The following is a 19,028-nucleotide window of genomic DNA, read 5'->3' as shown; positions in this document are numbered from 1 at the left end:
CACCTGAAACAACTCAGCGACATTAGGAAAATACTCTCCTGTTGGGTGCGTGATTTGTGGCAGCACTACTATGGTACAACATGCACATCCCCAGATGTGTATGATGATGTTTGCCAGAACCACAAAACTGCTGAGGGAATAAATCCACCCGTCTGGTGAAGGATCTGTACATCACTTTATTTCCATGCAGGCTTTTCCCAGCCTGAGGCTTTGCTCACACTTAGAATGAGCTCTGAGTCCAACACAGGTCACAGCTGCTCCGCTGCACACTCCCAGAGCTGTCAAGGCTATGGTCAGTTTTACCAAGGTGTCGTGCTGAACGAGGTACACCAGTGGCTGGTTTGTACTGACTCCCTGCCTTAAGATGGTCTTTGGTTTTATTAGGTATCGGGCTTTGTTCTGCATGGTTGATGCCAAAGGCTACTGGTCCAACGATAATTCAAGTGTGAAAATACTTTCCAGAAACAGCTGTATATGATTTTTTAGTCTACGCCTACCTCATATTTCACTATTAATCCAGAAACTTAAACACAGAAAATAAAGGGATTAAGTAAAACTTGCTTGGGGGGATTTTTGGCTCAGTGGCTCTTAGGCAAACTCTACTTACTGTCTCATTGAAAGGGCTGGGAGAAAAGAAGACAATACTCAAACCCTGCCATGTTATGCTGATTCCCAGGCTCTGGAACATCCCCTTGGCACTTAGGGCAGATCACAACCCACAGCAGCCTAAGCCAAGCTGGTTTAAGGACGGGGTAGTGGGAGACTGGAAAGAGTGTCTTTACCTTATACCACTTGAACTGTGCTGAGCTGCCAGTCAGGAACTGGACTAGAAGTGGCTGTAAATAACAAGAAAAATAAAAGGACGTGGATTTTTCCTGTTCTGTGTACCCGAAGAAATACAGTCCAGAATTACTTTTCTACTGACAGCTTCATAGCACAACCTGAAGACCTAGAGGGTGCTTGGGCACCACCAGAGCAGGCTGCTTCATAGGGGAGAGGGAGCCAGGAGCTGAGGGTGACAGCAAGCAGCCCAGAGCAGCAACCTCAAGGGCACAGGGCAGCCCCACAGTACCTGTGCAAGGCGAGCAGAGCAGGTTCAGTGATCCTAACTGAGCACAGCCAAGAGCCTCGCAATTCCCAGAGACATTTGCAGGGAGGAGGCGGGTGCAAGGCAAAGCCAGCGGGTCAGGGTCTGGATCAGCAGGCACAGCCAGGCACAGGCAGAGCTGCAGGACCAACGGTGAGGGTCTGGGTTGAGATGCAACCCCTGAGCAAAGAGGGGAGGCTCCTAGCAAGGCATCCCACCCTGGCTCTTTCCCTGGTGTCTGGTGCAGTGTGACAAGCCACACCATCAGAGCTGGCCTGGAGCACCAGTGCCAAGCCGCACGGAGGAGTAGAGGGAAGCGAGAGGGTTGAAAAAGGGGTACAGCAGTACCTCTTTGACCACAAACTTCACTCTGACCCCACGCCACCCCCAGCTCCATTGCAACACACAGTAAGAAGAAGAGGCAAAACTATTTTGAAAAAAGCTGCATCATGGTAACTTAAAATAAAAATTGTTTTCCATCTAAACCAAATGAGCAAGGGTAGCAGCACTGCTCAGAAACAGATCTTAACACCCGGTGTGGTTTTGTGCAAGGTCCCTTTCCACATTTCTAGGCAATTTTCTGGGTTTGCACAGTTACATGTGCCAGGAATGAAACATGGCCATCCTTCGGTTCCTTGGTCTTCTCTAAGGCTCAGCCTCTGTTTTACAGACACAAGCACCAACTTGCTAATCTCAGGCAAAAGAGCCGAAGACCTGTACGCCTTGTGGGTCGCATTCTTTTCCAGCGGTGGCATCATCAGAATCCGATCTCATCGCAGCCTGGAGGGGACACGGGAATGTCACCCCTAGAACACTCCAGGGCAGCTGTCCCAGGTCACCCCTAGGTAGCCCAGGGCAGCTGTCCCAGGTCACCCCTAGCACACCCCGGGGCAGCTGTCCCAGGCCGCGGCGGCGGTTCCCCCCCGGCCGGAGCGGGCAGCGCGGGGGCCGCCGCCGGGTGTCGCTGCCCGACGCCTTTTCCCCGCCCGCCCCGCACCCGCCGCGGGGTCCCGCTGCCGCCTGCAGCCCCCGCCCGCCCCTTCCCGGGGCAGCGCTTCCAGGGGCGCTGCTGGCCAGGGCACCCCGCCTCAGGTGCAGCCACTGCCACCCCATACCCCGGGGCTGGCGATCCCCGCTGCTGAGGCATGCCGCCCCCGTGATGCGCGGGCACACAGCCCGCACTCCGTGGCTGCAGCGGGGATACCCGAAAGGATGCGGGTTTGTCAGCGGATGGTGCGCGGTGACCCCCGGGGGCAGGACCCGCTATGCCCAGCTTGTGCAGGCACTTCGGGCCGCCAGCGCTGCCGAAAACTCCCTTAATTCACGACTCTTTCCTGAAGTTCGGCTGACGGCTGGGGGGACTCCTCTGCCTCGTTTGACCAGTCTTTATTTTCCTCTCTCCTACCCTTCTGTGGTGGAAGGAGCCTGTTACTAGTTGCCACAGCCAGAAAACATCCTTTAGGTGGGATGACCTGGTCATGTTATCCTCTGCTGTTTCAAACTTGCAAGGCAAGAACTAATTAAATACCAAAATTCCTTTACATCTTTTCATCTCAGAATGGATGAATGTTTAAGTTATTTCTGGTGGGGGGAAAAAAAACCCCAAACCCCAAGTTTTTCCATCTCTCAAACCAGGCTTTTTTTCTCTTTGATTTATTTTTTCCTCCTGGAAACAACTAGTTTTTCTCAGCAAAGATCACAAGCTCTTCCTAGTTTTTGAGGGGAAACTTCTTATACTTTTTGGCTCAGTACATATCGTAAAAATCAGTCCTCACAGGCACTCTGAAAGGCAGTGGAAACAATGGTTTTATTTTAAAGTGTCCTTTCACAGACTTCGCAAATCGAAGGTTGAGATATCAAGGATTTTAGGCTGGAAAGTAAGTAGAAACAAAACTGAAACTAGCTTATGACTGACCTAAATTTGCCCAAGGTGGGAAATGGAAAAAAAGCCCGTAAAGCAGCTTATCTGCTTTAGAGAACTGCATGAGTCAACATCAAGTGTTTGGCTGGGTTAGCTAAAGGTAAATGAGACAGTTAAAAAGGGGCTGGCGGATTTAGATAAGATAGGTGGCAACAGAAAAGGTAAGAAACCTAAGAAGATAATGTAAGAGGTTTCCAGGAAATTAAAATCCATAATACAAAATCCATAATACAAGCAAGACAGAAAACCTAGTTTGGGTCTTAATGTGAGAAAAATCCTGAAGGGACTGAGAACTGAAAGAGAAACCAAATGTGACCCTCCTGTACAGCAGGGAATTATATCACCATTATTCAGAATGTTTGCTCTTCTATCCAGTTTCAGGAAAGGCCAGTAAAACAAATTTTCCTTGGCAGACAGCGCAGTGGGAGGAAAATGGAGAAGCACAATGAAGCAAAAATAATTAAAGCACATAAAAATATATTGTACTGTATCTATGAGAGTTTCCCTTTTACATACATCTTGCCTCCTCTGGGACTGCTTTCAGTTTTGTTTTTTTGAAAAAGCTACTGAGAAAATGAAAAAAGGAGTCCTGGTCAGGCTGAGCCTTCCCTTAACACCCGCATCTGCCCAGGCTGGCTGTAACACGCTTTGAAATATCCCTGTTCCTAATATTGCTCCGTAATGGACAAAGTCTCCATCCATTTCAGGATCCCAGAGCTCCAGCCAAGGCAGAAAACTGGCTACAGCTCTTCCTGAGTGCAGCCAGGGCTGACAACTTACAAACATGGACTGCCACATTCCTTCCTCAATACCACCAGGGATTTAAAAGAATCCCAGTATTTTGATTTCTCAGCAGTTTAAAATCATGCCCAGAACAGCTGCTCTCAAGGCTATAGGGGTATTCTGAGGTGGATAATGGCAGAAACCGATGGAAGTAAATGGATTGGGTGAGTAGCTGTATGTCAGAGGAGGTCATTCATGGGTAGTGATGCTGCCTCGATCAAATCAAGTCAAATAAAACCAAAGTTTAGCTTTGCCAGTTTATTTCAGAAGTTATGCAGGGCTATACATCCAGCTCTGGTTATAAGGTCAACACAAGTGCTGAGTGGAAAATGGCCAATTTTTGCCTGTTCTATCATGATATAACACAGAACAACAATTGGAATAGAACAGATCAAATGGAGCAGAGTCAACGTTAGTTTTCCCTCAATCCTCTCACTTTCTGACTAGTGCTATAAAATACAAAATCCCACTTTAAAGGGGTGGTTGTTTAGGTCTTTTTTCGTGCTTCCAGCAGGCTACACTTCCCTCTTCTGGGCCTCAACTACTACCTTTTTTCCCCCTCTTAGTCTTGCAGAAAATATATTCTGCACTGGGATATGGCGTATGTTTGAAAAGAAAACGAAAATTGAAGTTTTTGCAGTCCGGGGAATGACAGATCGTTAATAATCTGTAATACACAGGCTTTCCATCTGCTATTATTGCTCTCAGGTCAGTTGGCCCTAGCAAAGCAGGAAGGAAATAGAAAGCTTCAGTGAACACGAACAAAAAAGCTTCTATAAGCCTGCAATGTATCCACGAACTCCAAGACTCTGTTCCCTGGAAATGCAAAAGTTGGCTCTGCTTATATTTCAGTTTCTACTAGTAAATTCCTCCCTTCACAGGAAAGGCACCAGACATGCCTTTTCTTATACAAAGCTCTCAGACTAAGGCACAGCCTTGAGTGCTTTTGTTCCTGAGAAGGGATCTCCTCCCAGTCAGAAACCCCTCTGTACCTCCTAAAACTATTTCTCTGCTGCAGATAAATGCAAGCGTTCCCCCGCTTCAGCTGTTTCGTGTGCATCAGGCCCCTCCAGCTTGCAATTGCATTTACAAGCTGATTTCAAAAACGGAAGATCACTGGCGCAATGAAAATCCCTCTTAAAATGCATGTGTGCTTGGGGCTACTTACATGGGTAACAAAATCATAATTTTAGTCCATGAGTTAACAGGAGCAATACCATGTTGCTGTTGCAAGTATTGTACCAATCTTATCTAATTGATGTTTAATGTGATTTTGGAAAAAAAAATGCAATGACATATGAAAAAACATAGACTAGTTTACTGTTTTATAGTGTTTACTAGTTCATATAGAAGAAGAGGTATAACTGTTTTCAAAACACTTAAAAAACCTTCTTGTATCAAAATGATGATTTGATTTGACCTGTACCATGGAGAAAAACAGGGTTTGGGGGGAAATAAATAAATAAATAAATAAATAAATAGTTTGGCAAGAAGCCCTAAAGAGCTATAGACTTTTTGCCCTTGCATGGTGCACTGCGGAGAACAAGTCACGTGCAGGAAGGGCAAACCCTACCCCTTTCTGCTTTTTATAAGTGAGCTGACGTGTTCTCATAAGGAAGTACAAGGGGCACTTCTTTTTTTTTAAATTGCAAGTGGAGTGACCTTCTTAATGAAAGCTTACGAATATATGTTTTGATGAAAGACTGAAAATATTAAATAAAAGAAGGGAACTTCAGTTTTCTGAAGGAAGTGCTGTGCTTGCAAGGCTGGCTCTAGCAAGACAAGTCTAGCCACTGGAGGAGGAGAACAAAGAATTGATATCAGCAGGCACCAAGAGTTGCTGGTGCAATAGACCTGGAAGGTAATAAAACCCCTCTTTTCTTCTCTGAACTTGGTTTCTCTCTTATAATGTTTGGCTGTCTATAAGCCAGCACAAGACTCTCTGAATCTTAGTTGTATATGGATTAATTTGGATATATTTATCATTATTAACTTAGGTATTGAACAATGTACTTTTGGGCTTAGCTGTGGTGTGAAAAAAGGAAAGAACTGCCCTGGGACTTTTGGAGCTGCCATACAAGCTTTGCTGCTGTTGGCTGTATGCTTTTGAAAGAAGAGATTGACATAACCTGCCAAGGAGAGCAAAGACATTTTCTGCTGACTACACTACAGCTAGTTGTGGAAGGTTGAATTTAAAATTTGGGGCTAACCCAGTGTATTCCTGCAGACTTAAATCCTCACCAGCCGATTCATACAAGTTGGCCCAGTTCAAGCTGGGTCACCTCTTGCTGGTAAGATGACTTCATTTACAACTGAAAGAAACTCTGATCTGAGCGGGTAAATTTGGTGGAGGTGATTCAGCAGGTGATATGCTCCCCTGAAATCATCAGTAAGCAGATCTGTTATTCCCTTTTTGCTCCCAGATCTTTGCTGCACAGTGACAGCCAATTTAGTCTGCTGGAAGTCATAAATACATGCTTTACCATTTCTGTTGGTGCTGAAAGCCAAATAGTGCATCACTTCTCTTCTAGAGGCTGAGTCTCTGGCAGCCTCTCAGCTGTGAGAATGTGGGAAGTACTTCTGGACAGCCATAGACTAGCAGGCAACCTCACTTCTGAAAGACATGTAGACCTTTTCATATAGCATGTATTGTATTTGTTGCATAACAGCGCTCATGAAAAATCTGTTGCCACTAGGGATGTTTTCTTTGGCATCGTAGTGTAACTCTGGCTTCACTAATTATGTTGTGTCCTATTTAGTTAAGATTCAATAAGGGGCACATAATCCTTCAGCTTGCAAGTTACTGCTTTCCATCCTAGAGGCAACTGTATTGCAGTACCACATGGAGAGGTCCTTTCTGGTGGGCTTCTGTGTGAAACCAGCTTTCTACAGCAGCTGTGCAGTTTAAAACAGTTCAGCCTCTCTTGCACAGACAATACTTTCCCAGTAAGGGTTTTATGAAAGTGACTGACTCAATATACACAAATTACTTCTTCAGCAAAGTGTGTTGCTTACATACTGATGAACTCTGGAGACCCATGATGGTTCTGCTTTTCTCCACTAGAACTAGCAGTAAGTTAGAATCATCGACCCAGAGGATCTAGCTTGAAATGCTTGGAGAGGAATCTTGACCTTTGCTTCCCCTTGCACAGGAGTCTCCACTACCACACGCCCCAATCTGCTCCTCTGTACATGAGAGCAGAGATGAAGGGAAAGACCCACACCTGGGATGAGGCAGTAAGGTAAACGTTGGTGCTATTATTGTCAGTGCCTTTCTCCAGCATTGCCTCAAAAATAAAGTGTTTTATTTAGAACTGGCATTGCACGCAAGCAACCACGTTTCTGTCTCTGCTGGTTGAGAGAGAAGCATCAGATGAGGCTTGAATAGCTTGGACTAACAATCCAAGGATTATTAGTTAAGATGAGAGGAAATGGCCTCGAGTTGTACCAGGGGAGGTTTATATCGGATATTAGGAAAAATTTCTTCTCTGAAAGGGTTGTCAACCTTTGGAACAGGCTGCCCAGGGAAGTACCTGAGTCACCATCACTGGAGGTATTTAAAAGACATCTAGACATGGTGCTTAGGGACATGGTTTAGTGGTCGACTTGGCAGCATTAGATTTATGGTCGGACTTGATGATCTTAAAGATCTTTTCCAACCTAAATCATTCTATGATTCTATGATGAGTTTTCAGGGGCCTCTTTCGCTGCTTTGTCTATTCAGCCTTTCAGGAAAGGCAGTGCCTCTTGCTGCAGAGCCATCTGCAGCGACCTGCGCTTCCTTGGGGTCTGCTAGCGCTGGTAAGAATGTATGTGATGGGAATCTGGCCAAACAACAGGGTCAGCACTGACGTTGCCTCTGCTTGGTCAAGGTCCCTAAGCCTTTTGGGGGTAAATCTCAGGGCTGTTCATGTGGCAGGGGACCTTCCTGGGGAAGAAATAGTGGTAGAGCTTGTCTGTGCTCTGGGGGCACCTGAAGAGGAAGGACAGGAGGCACTCCAGCGGGGTTAGGAGGAGAGGAGGGGCTGGGAAGGCACGAGTGCAGCATCCAAGTCTGGGCTCAAGCAGCATCTGTGGTGAGCATGAGCCAAGAGGACTTGTAGAGTTAGCTGCCATGGTGGTTGGCAGCTATACGTGCAACTATATATTAATAAATAACACCAATACAACAACTGTCGAGAAATGGCATAGCCAGGACACCACTTTGCCCAGTTTTGCCGAACACAGGCCTGTAGCCGGACACCCTCCAAATCAACAGTTATTTCATCTAAACTTGAACCTGCAGGCTACACTTCCTCCTAATAAACATTAAACAGTCACACTGCTAGTTTCTTTTTTATGGTTTTATTTCCGTATCCTGCCCACTCAGCCTTGTATAATAAACTTCTCAAGCTTTTTGTTGACTGTCATTGCAATTGGCTCAGGATGGTGCTACAGTCTGGGGGGTATTTTTGTGGACTTGTGCAAGTTTAGCCAGTACTGGTGCTCAGAGGCTCCACAGGAGAGCAGGTTTTGTCGGTCATGCTGCTCACAGAAGTCTGTCTGTGTTTTTGCCAAATTTCTCCATCCTGGCACACAAGCCTTGAAGTGGAAGGAGAGTTACAGCTAAATGTACCACTATGAGCACTGGCAGTTCAGTTTCCATTTTCTGGGAAATAGCACGTGGATGTGATATTTGGCAATAGGAGGAAAAGGTCTGGAGAAGAGTAAAAAAGGAGAGGGTAACACTGCTCCCTCAGGGCCTGCGAGCTCCAGAAGATAAATAATTTAGGCCAGAGTTTTTAAGCAGACAGAATGAGACCATGCTCCATAATCTGATCCTCCAAGTTTCTTTTAATCATCCTAGGAAATAATATGCACATTTGGGTTTTAGCAGGACTTCCAAGTACTTGTCAAACTGACTCAATGCTTGCAGTAAAAAACGTTCTTTATAGAAACTCATTTCTGAGAAAGAGAGTTCATGCAAAGCCATTTCTGCTTCTGCAAAAGGTCCTGCTCATCTCTGGCGCACAGCAGACAGGATATTAGAAAAATAACACAGTTACAGTATGAAAAAGTCAGTCTAAAGACAGACCTAAGTCACCAATTAAGATTTAAAATTTTCAAATGAACTGAAAATCAAGTTAGCTACTGGAAGTCTTCTTTATAAATGCTCACCAGCATGTGGTGGTACCTCCTTTTCTTTCTATCTGTAAGTAATGGCATAAATGAGCTATAAACTGTGACTCCTTTTTATGCTTCTTCAGCCTGTTGTATACACAGGGGTGAGGCTTCTTACCAAGACATCAGAGCTCAAAAATGGTCCCAGTAAGGAAGCTCCTTTACCACATTTTTACCAACGTAATTTGTTTCATTTCTCAGAGATTCCGCATCAGAGTGAGGTTCAGGCTTAGCTGTACAGCTGCATCTGATGTGCTAGTGCTTATTTGATGTTACGTACTAGCAAGCTGCAATAAAACCCTACCTCCTGCTATCGGTCTGCACTTAGCCTCGTTTAGGAGACCAACCTTTGAACTGTTGCTTGATTTTTATCTGTACAACCACCTTGGGTAGGACTGTTCTTAATGTGTAAGTAATAGCTCAGTGTACAGGGCTGGAAGGGTTTTTACTGCTACTACTGGTAATTCTTCTTGCTGTTTATAAATGAACGTTTGTATTATTTTCTATAATTACTTTATGATTTATATATATACATAGTATAAGTATTTTATATTGTTATTTATATTTTATATTAGTGAAAAACAGGTACATATGAATGTTACACCTATAAAGAGTACCCATGCTGGGGAAGGCTATGCTGTTTTAAGTAGTGTGAGTGTCTGATCAGACGGGTGAGGTTGGGTCTTTCCAAGGAGAAGACTGAGTTTGAATTAAGTATTAAATAATGAAAAAGAATTGTATAGCCTTTGAAATTTTCTCTCTATTTTGGGGCAAATTTTAAAATGAAATAACTGCTTGGTCTGGATTCTGGAACAAAGGGAAATACCTGTTCCTGGGCTCATTGACTAGCTGAAGGGATTTGCTGTAGCCTTGCTTTCTGTGTAGCAGAGACACCGAGAAATGCAGTACCAGCGTAAAACACTCTTTAGGCTGCTCTGGTTTGCACTGGAAGATGTTCTCAAACAACTACAGGTCACGGATTTGCTCCCCTGCATCCTGGGGGTAGTACACATCAGCGCTCCCTTCCTAGGCACAGCAACGAAGCAGCAGCACCACCGTGCCTGTTTTGCATCATTTCAGTTTTCCTTTCTTTTCTCTGTATCTCCAGCTCCCACTTCTTTGTCTCCACTTGGTTTATTTCTTATAACAGACTCTTGCTGACTTTTTCCTGCTGGGCTTTTAGTTTCCCTTGCAAGGTCATTAAAGCTGCTTGTGAGAAGACACAAAGCTCCTGCTGACCTTTTGAATATCTCAAGGCAGCAACCAGCAAGAGAAAGGGAACTTGTGCCTTCTCCCTCAGCCTCCAAACTGCCCCAGCCATGTCCAGCAAACAGGCACTCACCTTTGCATGACCTTGTGAGCAAGAGGTCTTAGTGCAGTGCTGGGCCTTTCACAGGACAGGGCTTCTGCTGAAGCCCAGGAGGCTGTTCGAAGGCAACACAGTTGTGTGTTGGTGTGAGAGCAATGTTGGTAGCACACTGATGGATTTGGTTGTTGCTGGGGGGTGTTTAAACTGAGTCAAGAACCTTTCAGTTCCTTGGGCCCTGCCAGCCAGAGGGCTGGAGGGGTGCGGGAAATTGGGAGGGGACACAACGAGGACAGGTGACCTGAACAAAGGGCTATTCCATACCATATGACGTCGTGCTGAGTATATATAAGCTGGGGGAAGAAGGAAGGGGTGGGGGGCATTTGGCATTACGGCATTTGTCTTCCCAAGTAACCGTTACGTGTGATGGAGCCCTGCATCCCTGGGGATGGCTGAACACCTGCCTGCCCATGGGAAGTGGTGAATGAATTCCTTGCTTTGCTTTGCTTGCGTGCGGCAGCTTTTGCTTTCCCTATTAAATTGTTCTTATCTCAACCCTTGAGTTTTCCCACTTTCACCCTTCTGATTCTCTCTCCCCCACCCCACTGCGGGGGGAGTGAGCGAGCAGCTGCGTGGGGCTTCGCTGCCAGCCAGGGTTAAACCACGACACCCCCTACCACACTGTTCCCATTCTCATTTCTTTAATGACTGTCCTAAGGTGAAAGTGGAAGTCAGTGATACCCCTTGCTAAAGGTGAGTCAGTATCCTGTGGATTTTCGGAGGACTAAGATAGTTTATACCAGGTGAAAATCTGGCACATACATATATGACTTATTTCATCCTTATACTTAGTAAAAGAAAGTTTTAAGGGGATTAACAGATGGTTCCTAGCTCAACAACTTGTAGTTTTCCAGAGTTTGAAGGAAGCAGCTAGTAACTTCAAGCCTCTGCACAGTGAAGACAAGTGATCTGGAATTACGGTGCATCCTGGCAGTCTCCCTGCCCCTGTGCCTTGCCTCCCAGCACCTGTGAGGAGACAGGGTACCCAGGTCCCTTCATACACCATCTCACCCCCATTGCTGTGCCTGGAGACCCCTGCAGGATCAGGCTGCACGAGAAAGCTGCCTCCTACAGAACAGTTGTCCTGTTGTGAATTAGGAGGGGCAGCTTGCTAAGTTAAAAATACATGGGGAGCAAGGCACCCCATTCCCACTGACTCCTTTGGATTCAGGGTGTGTGAGGTGTGTTTAATCCCAAATGTGAGCCTCTGTGCTTAGGATTTAAATCCTGTTGGCTACATATCAGCAATAGCATTACATTCAACGTGGCGAGTAGCTGAATGGTATTCTAGACAGGAATAAATGAGATTAAAATTGTTTCTGTCAGGCTGGGGGCATAGCGTGAGTGAATTTGACACTTTTTTAAGGGCAGTGGGGACAGGAGCCTCCTATTCTGGCTTGTCAGCACTAGAACTCTAGCGATAGGTTCCGGATATGTGCATAGTCTGGTTTGACTTTGCACGGGCAACAGAGGTGTTGCCCACAGCCTGCTGCCGGTGGTCAGGGTTGCCTGCTTAAACAACTAAAACCTCACCTGGGCTCTGGAGAAGACTGATTTTGGGGAACAAAAAAAGCACAGCAGCTAGGTCACTGCATCACAGCTGATGACTCCTGCTTCTTCATCTGGTTGCTCTGGCTTCCTAGAGGCCGGGTGGCAGACAGGTCTAGCGCTAAGCAAAGATTTAAGAGTGTTTTGCACTCTGGCTTGATAAGCTACAATGTGTAGAGAAACAGAAAGATGGCAAAATGCATGTGTGTGCTGTGGGATTCATATGTTTATTTGAACAAAAGCAAGTTACCCTAGGTAAGTGCCACCACACCATCCATTGAATGCAGTCAAATGCAAGATGGTTGATTCAGGTCCCCTAAAGTGAAAGGACAGTTGAGAACATTATGATAGGTAAATACCATAGTTTTTCCTAATGTTTGGGCTAGTTCTTGTTTGCTTCCTACCTAGAGTACTCAGGTCCTGAATTTGTCAAAGCTTCCTCTGAAAGAACAATTTTCATGTATTTAGATGCTTGCTCATTTGAGCTGCAGTATAGGCTTTTCCTTTGCAGTGCTTTGATGAATCATTTTTCTTTCCATCCCAAGAACCAGTGATTACTGTTATGGGCTTTCTTCTTCTCATGCACTGCACCCTGACCATTGAGTACTCCTTGAATTTCCTCATCTTTCCTGTCTAAGCCACCAAATGCAGTTAAAAGCAACGTATCACGTCTCTTGTTCCTGTTCTTTGACGGCCTTGATTGCTACTTGAGGTATTTCTCTGTAACCAAATTATCTTTCTAGGAAACAGTGCTTCTTTGGTTCCTGGGTACTGCAATATTCTTCACATCACTGAGGTTTATAAGGTATTTGGTGAAAGGTTCTGTAGAAGTGTCAAGTACTGGTTGGTATTAATGAAAAACAGGCTTCCATAAGCCATTAAAACTAAGAATATGTTTTTGCAGGAATCAAGATGTCTTCACCAAATGACGTCAGTATGGAAGAAATACCACTAGAAGATGATGAGCGAGACAGCATAGAATACAAGATCCTAATGGCCTATGCCCAGCGGCGGTTGTCTGTCAGTAAATATGGGAAACTTCTGAAAAATGAGGCTAATGTGCGGAAATCATCCTCTTTAACTGGGAGAAAAGTAAAGATTGACTATCAAAGAGATAAAGATGGACTAAGTCAAAGATTAGTTTATCAGGGTCTTGTGCCGCAACAGCAGAGCAAAAATCAACCAAAGAAAACCTACTTGCCAGGATATTGTATACCTTTTTTCTGCAGCAGATCAAAGCAGAAAAAGCCCCCTGAGCAGGCTCTGCGCCAAGGTTGCACAGCACATTTCTCCATTTATGAGGCACAATCTGAGAGCGTTCAAGAATGGAATTCTCAGCATCAGACAAGTATGTTCTTGTTCTTTACTTTTGCTGTTTGTCTTTATCTCTCTCCCTAAATAGCTGAAATGGCTTGTGGCCTGTGGAAAAGCAGGAGGAAGATGGTGGTTTCTTTCACTTTTTGGTCACCTCTTATGCTAGCTTTATTGGTTTCCAATTAGGAAGGCAGATTGCTAGATCTTCAGTAGTGCTTGCACACACAAGATTCATGCTTGTGACTGGCTTTTCTGTTTTCCATCATATGGTGGTATCATATAATTGCACAAGTTGTTTTTTTGCAAGCATTGCCTTTTTCTTTTCCATATCTGGTTAGAAAGAAAACACAAAACACTGGTCAGACTGAAGACCTCCACACTAAAATCAAGGAAGAGTTGTTTGAAGGCCCGCCCATTCAAGGAACTTTATCATATGATAAACATTCCACACTAAAGACACAAGTGCTAGATTCTGCTTGAAACTGCTGCCAAGCAGCTGGCAGTGACCAGCCTCAAGCACAGAGCAGCCGCAGCCTGTGTCTCTGGATCACGTCTCATAACCCCACCATGTAGCTAAATGGAAACAGTCTTCCAGAGTCATGTACGTCTCTTTTAAATGTTGCTATTATATTAAGTTTAAACCTGCCCTCCTGTGTGTTAGAAGAAGAGGTGGTAGGTGGCTGTAATCCACCCAACACCCAGGGTTCCCACCCACATAAACATCTTGTACCCCAGCCCCAAAGCCAGCCCCACACCAGGTGCTGCACTGCAGACAATAAGGTTTTCCCTTTTCTGCTCTGGATAATAACTAATAATTTTTCATACAAGACTGGGAGAGGAGAATAAGGTATTCCCATTAAGTTGCATATACAGCATATAGTAAGTTGCCATATTGTTTGCATCTGCATAAGGTAAGGGGTGGTTTTATTTGTCCCAGCTTGATACTGTTGATACTGTTGGTGTCACAGCAATTGCTCTCCCCATTCCATGCATTTAAAGATATTTCTAAAAATCATTTATCACCGACTTCTCCAGCCTAATGTCCCATCCCTGACCAGTTTAACTGTCCTGGGCCAGCTCCTACCCACCAAGCCCAAAACTCTCCTTGCTGCCAAATCCAGTTCTGCCTCTCAAGGAAAGGCCCTGCTTCAGCTTAGTGCCTTTTGCTAGGGGGAAATAACTATAACTTCCCATTGTTTGGATGCCAGGGACATATACCTGCATCCAGATATCTGGTTTCATGTCCATTGTATTTTCACATTGCCAAGGAAAATGCTCGAGAGTTTGGGTGCAATCACTTCAAGGCCCTGCCAATACATTGGCACGTCCCTGCAGCATGGGGGGCAGCATAGCCTCGAGGTAAAAGCTCCTCACACTGGTTGTTAACCTCCCTGGGGATCCTGCCTAGCTTCAGATCTGGGCTTTACCTGCCTTTCAGCAGATTGCTGCACCAATTCCTAAAACATTATTAATGTTCTTTATCACTTACACTGCTAACAGCTGCCCTGCAAGCTTGGCCAGGACATTCTGGAGCAAATGGGGTGCTTTTGGGGATTACCATTCTAAATTGAAGGCCTATTCAATTTAAAACCATTTGGCTAATCTGAGGTTTCCAAAGCCATGAACAATCTATCCCCTTCCTAGAAGTTTAGCAGCTCCCTGACGAGCTCTGCAGGCAGGCAAGCAAGGTGGTGGAACTGTCTTGGGGTTGATTCACCCACCTTGAAATGCTGGTTTCGTTGGCTGCATTAACCCCTGCTGCCCTCACAATAAACCCTGCTTATGAATTTTACATGTGTTATGGGTCAGACCGCTGCTGAGCTTGTCTCAATTCTGCTGGTCATGTGGGACCTGCCACTTGGCAGTGGTGGTAGGGAGATCAAGTTTTGCATCCCAAGCTTGGTGAGGCAAGTTGTAAGGAAGAGCACCCTTCAGATGCAACAGCTCCTCCTGCTCTTTTTGCTATAGCAGGATCCCTGCTGGAGTGCCCTCACCAAGCCATGCCTTCAGCTGGTAAGGGTCCTGAACAAGGTCATTACAGAAGGTGGATAAAGCCAATCTGGTTGCTGAGTTCTCCCAGTATTCACGTCTGCTTAATACAACAGCGTCAAGAACACGAGAAGCTTTTTGAGCTAGAGGTGCCTCTGAAGTGAAGTCTGCTTCTCCTTTGCTCAGGGTTAGCCTGTGAGAACAAGGAAAGAAGATTCAAATACAACTTCTCTTCCGAATCTGGACCTACAGACGAACTAATCATGGGCAGTACAACTAAGGTCCAAGATTCACAGTCCCATAGAAAAGTGCTCTCAGGTTTCTTAATAACGTGGTGTGCTTCTGGCTTGCAAGGATGCACGCTAGTGAGCAACACTCACGCTTGCTTCTGTGTGGCCTCTGTATAGCCAGCTGCTGCTCACATACTAGAGGAGGGTTGTGCTGCATTACTTGCCTCTATAAATTATTACCAGCTGATCTCAAGCAATAGCAAAGCCCCAGCATGGGGAAATGTATCTCTTGGTATCCTCTGGGCACTTCCACCTCAGGGGGCATGTAAACAAGTAAATCACTGAATTATTTCCTGGAAAGATTAATTGCCTTCTTTATTTCCCACCTTCCTTCCCAATGAGGTGAAACAGCAGATGTCAACCACATTGCAGACAAACTTGCCAAGCTTGTTACTTCCAGATCCCAGGAATCTCATTCAGATGTATCATTCAAGACGATGTATCATGCCCTGTCTCAGGAACAAGGCAATAGCAAGCTTACTGATGGAAGTGAGGGTAAGGAACATGGTAAGGGTGAAAAATTTTGTGTTCATGGGCTACAGTACGTCAGGTTGGGATCGCACACTGGGGTATTTTCTCTAGGCGCGATGAAGCACTCAGGACTCCTGCAGTAAGATGCTGCAAAGAAGGAAGCTTGCTCTGCTGATTCTTGCTCTGTTGCCCACATTTCAGGGCTGCCCTTGCAGTCCTTTAACAGGTCCTGCCTGCCACTGCAATCAAAGGGAGCATCCTTTAAAACACAGAGGTGTGACATGAGAAAAAGAGGATGAAGGCAGTGATGTAAGGTGACAAAGCAGTGGTAGGAGTGAGAGGGCTGGGGGTAGAGTAATACACTGGGGCTCTAAGGCCAAAGACCAGTCATTGGGGCAATAATGTCTTGGTCAATCCCTCTTTGGTGATGGAATAACACTGCTTAACAATCTCTGTTAAAAATCTGAACTGCTTGCCTTCTATGACATCTGTGGAGATTTAGTTTTAATGCAAGCTTTCTAGGGATTTCTGGTTACAAGAGGGATCCATATTATTTTCTTTAATCTGGCAGACCCAGAGTTTGTTCTAATATGTTGCAGAAGGTGTAATTGGTAATGATGAGGACATCTTTCCCCCCTAATTTTAAGTCTATTTTTGTGGGCTTCCGTAGCTGTTCTTTTGTTGTGGCTTGTTATCAGACATACCTCAAAGCCCAAAGGGCTGGCGGTGGGATGTTAAAGCCCCTGCTCTTGCCCAGATTCTTAACTGAAGCAAAACATCAGACAGATGGAGAAAAAGTAATGTTGTCGCAACAAAAAAGTTGCTTACTCCACACAAACTAGAACAGTGAGCTTCAGCTTAAAGCCTGGATGCACAATTCTGAATCCACATAGCAGCTGCTTTCATGATGAAGTGACACAAAGGCTTTTGCCATAGTTTGCTGTCTGAATCCTACTAGCAGGCTGTGATATTTACATTACTCTTTTCTTTAACAGGTGAAGAAAAGATAATACAAAGAATAGTTTCATTGCTAAGACAATCAGGGGACCAGCTAGAAGAAACGGTAACTCCTTCTGTTTTCAGGAGCTACACAGGCTGGAGTGTGACAGATTACACTTCTCTCGGGAATGAAAGTTTTGTAACCTAGCACGCTCTGTCTCTGTCCTGAACTTCTCTTTCCACACTTAGGGCTTTCTGAAACCTTCACTGTTCATCCTGAAGTCTTTCTTAAGACCAGAGGACTAGCAGAGATCTCTGTTGGGATGTTGGAGGAAGGCAACAAAAATGTTATGCATTTCAAAGAGGAGTCACTTACCTAATTCCCATTGAGTTTCATGGGTTGTTGAGCACTTGACTGACTCTGAGGAACTCTTATGTTTGCATTAAATTTGTTATACAAGTTCTTCCCAGTGGAGGGAGAGAAATTCTACAGCTTTGAGAGCTGCTGTAGGGAAATAAATCTTCTGAATGCATTTTGAAAGCCCTGCCCAAAAGCTAATGAAGAACCCCCACATGAGTCCATTAGTGGAAGTGGATGTTTTCTCTATTAAAAAATATAGGTATTTCTCCGTTTACTCCCTTCTTTAGCTGCCCCTTCTGATCTATAAAGGCACCAACATGGAGGACATGCTCAGCTCCTGCAGTAGACAGGTACCCAGATACAGTAAGAAGCATCACAAAGATCCTGACTGAGCAAAAGGAGCTTAGCATGGCAACTGTTGCCAGCACTTCTCATGACCTTGCCTTTACTGTCATCTTCCCACTGCTCCTGTATTCCCATGTCTCCCCACCTGCAGGTCTCAATATCAGTGTCACACTTGTTTTGCTTTCTCTCTCTCCTTTTCTCATTCAAATGCAAAAAACCTTAAGATTTTTTCAAGGAAAAAACATAGAGCCACCTCTAGAGCCTGAAGGAGCAGCTTTGCGGCGAGGTGTGGGGTTTGTGTGTCATCTCTTGCATTCACCACCACAATAAGACTACATTGCATGCACTACCTAGAGATGCTGTCCTTTCCCAATGAGATGGGGAAAGCAATTCCAACAAAAGTGGCTCAATTTAACCTTATTCTTATTTTCAGATCAAAAAGGACAAAGTTTTCTATCAGCATTTTAAAGACATGCTGTCCTACACCTTCTTCAAGAGGATCACTGATTTGTTCCTGGAGGATGTCTCAGCAGGCTCAACAAGTGAGCCAGAAGGCCAAGTACAATGCACGAAAGTTGCCTTTATAATGGAAGTTGCCACCAGACTTACTGCTGTGGACAACCATCCTATGAACCTGGTCTTGGGCTTCGGATCAAAGTACCTCAGAGAACACTTCAAGCCATGGATTCAGGACCAGGGTGGCTGGGTACGTGTTTTGCCTCCCTTGACTTTTGCATAGCCTAAAGGCACCTTGAAGCAGCACGCTTTCACAGTACTAACACGGAGCAGATGCATATTCTTTAGCACAGCGTGTATTCCAGCTGTGGAATTACTTGCTACAAGACATCTTCTATACTACAAGTCTTTTGTTTACATAGGTCCAAAAATCAACAGGAGACAGTCATGGAGGGTTGCTGAGTATAAAACACCATTCCTGGCATAGACAGTCTCTCTACCACAAATAGCTGAAGGCTGGGAGAAACACCAGGAAACGTCATGCTTGCCCTCATCCTATACTTCTCCCTAGAAGCGTGCTGTTCAGTGGTAGGTTCTGGAGACAGCATAGTAGTTCAGCAGTTCATACAGTCTGCCCTTACAGCGTGGTATGATTTCACTTTCCCTGTACACAAAAGCATCTGTTTATCTTCAGATCCCCCTTCAGAGTCAGCTGTGCAAAGTGCTCTTTTGCCAGCAGCGGTGCTGAGCTGCTGCCCTTCATAGCTCATTTACCCGGGTTTGCTGGGAGGCACTTGCATCAGAGATCCTAGTTCTTTTGTGCTTATGGAATGAATGAAAACCTTCAGCAGCTGTACAGCCTGTGTCCATTAGAAGTCTATAGCATGTGAGGTCAGGAAATCCTACTGGCAAACCTACTGACTGACCTCAGCGGAGCTGAAATTAAAATCAATGTCCTTATTGCTTCTATAATTTCAAGTTCTCTTTCTATGTTACAG

At 45.1% G+C, this 19,028-nt stretch overlaps 1 protein-coding gene across 2 annotated transcripts in view; it reads left to right on the top strand.

The window, feature by feature from the left end:
• The first annotated feature begins 207 nt into the window (after positions 1–207).
• BCL2L14 (BCL2 like 14) overlaps positions 208–19,028 on the top strand; it is a 36,280-nt gene continuing 17,459 nt past the window's right edge. The window contains exons 1-6 of one of the 2 annotated variants that reach the window (XM_080392458.1): positions 208–1,932; positions 1,967–5,652; positions 12,770–13,213; positions 15,801–15,965; positions 16,925–16,992; positions 18,008–18,280. In XM_080392458.1, coding sequence (XP_080248584.1) covers positions 12,778–13,213; positions 15,801–15,965; positions 16,925–16,992; positions 18,008–18,280 — 942 coding nt within the window. In that variant the 5' untranslated portion in view covers positions 208–1,932; positions 1,967–5,652; positions 12,770–12,777. Of the gene's footprint in view, positions 1,933–1,953; positions 5,653–12,769; positions 13,214–15,800; positions 15,966–16,924; positions 16,993–18,007; positions 18,281–18,452; positions 19,023–19,028 lie in introns of those variants that run through there. The other variant, XM_080392457.1, reaches the window with a different exon arrangement.

This window comes from Falco punctatus (genome assembly GCF_963210335.1).
Source record: "Falco punctatus genome assembly, chromosome: 6".
Taxonomy (NCBI): domain Eukaryota; kingdom Metazoa; phylum Chordata; class Aves; order Falconiformes; family Falconidae; genus Falco; species Falco punctatus.
This window is presented reverse-complemented; position numbering and strand designations above follow the sequence as displayed.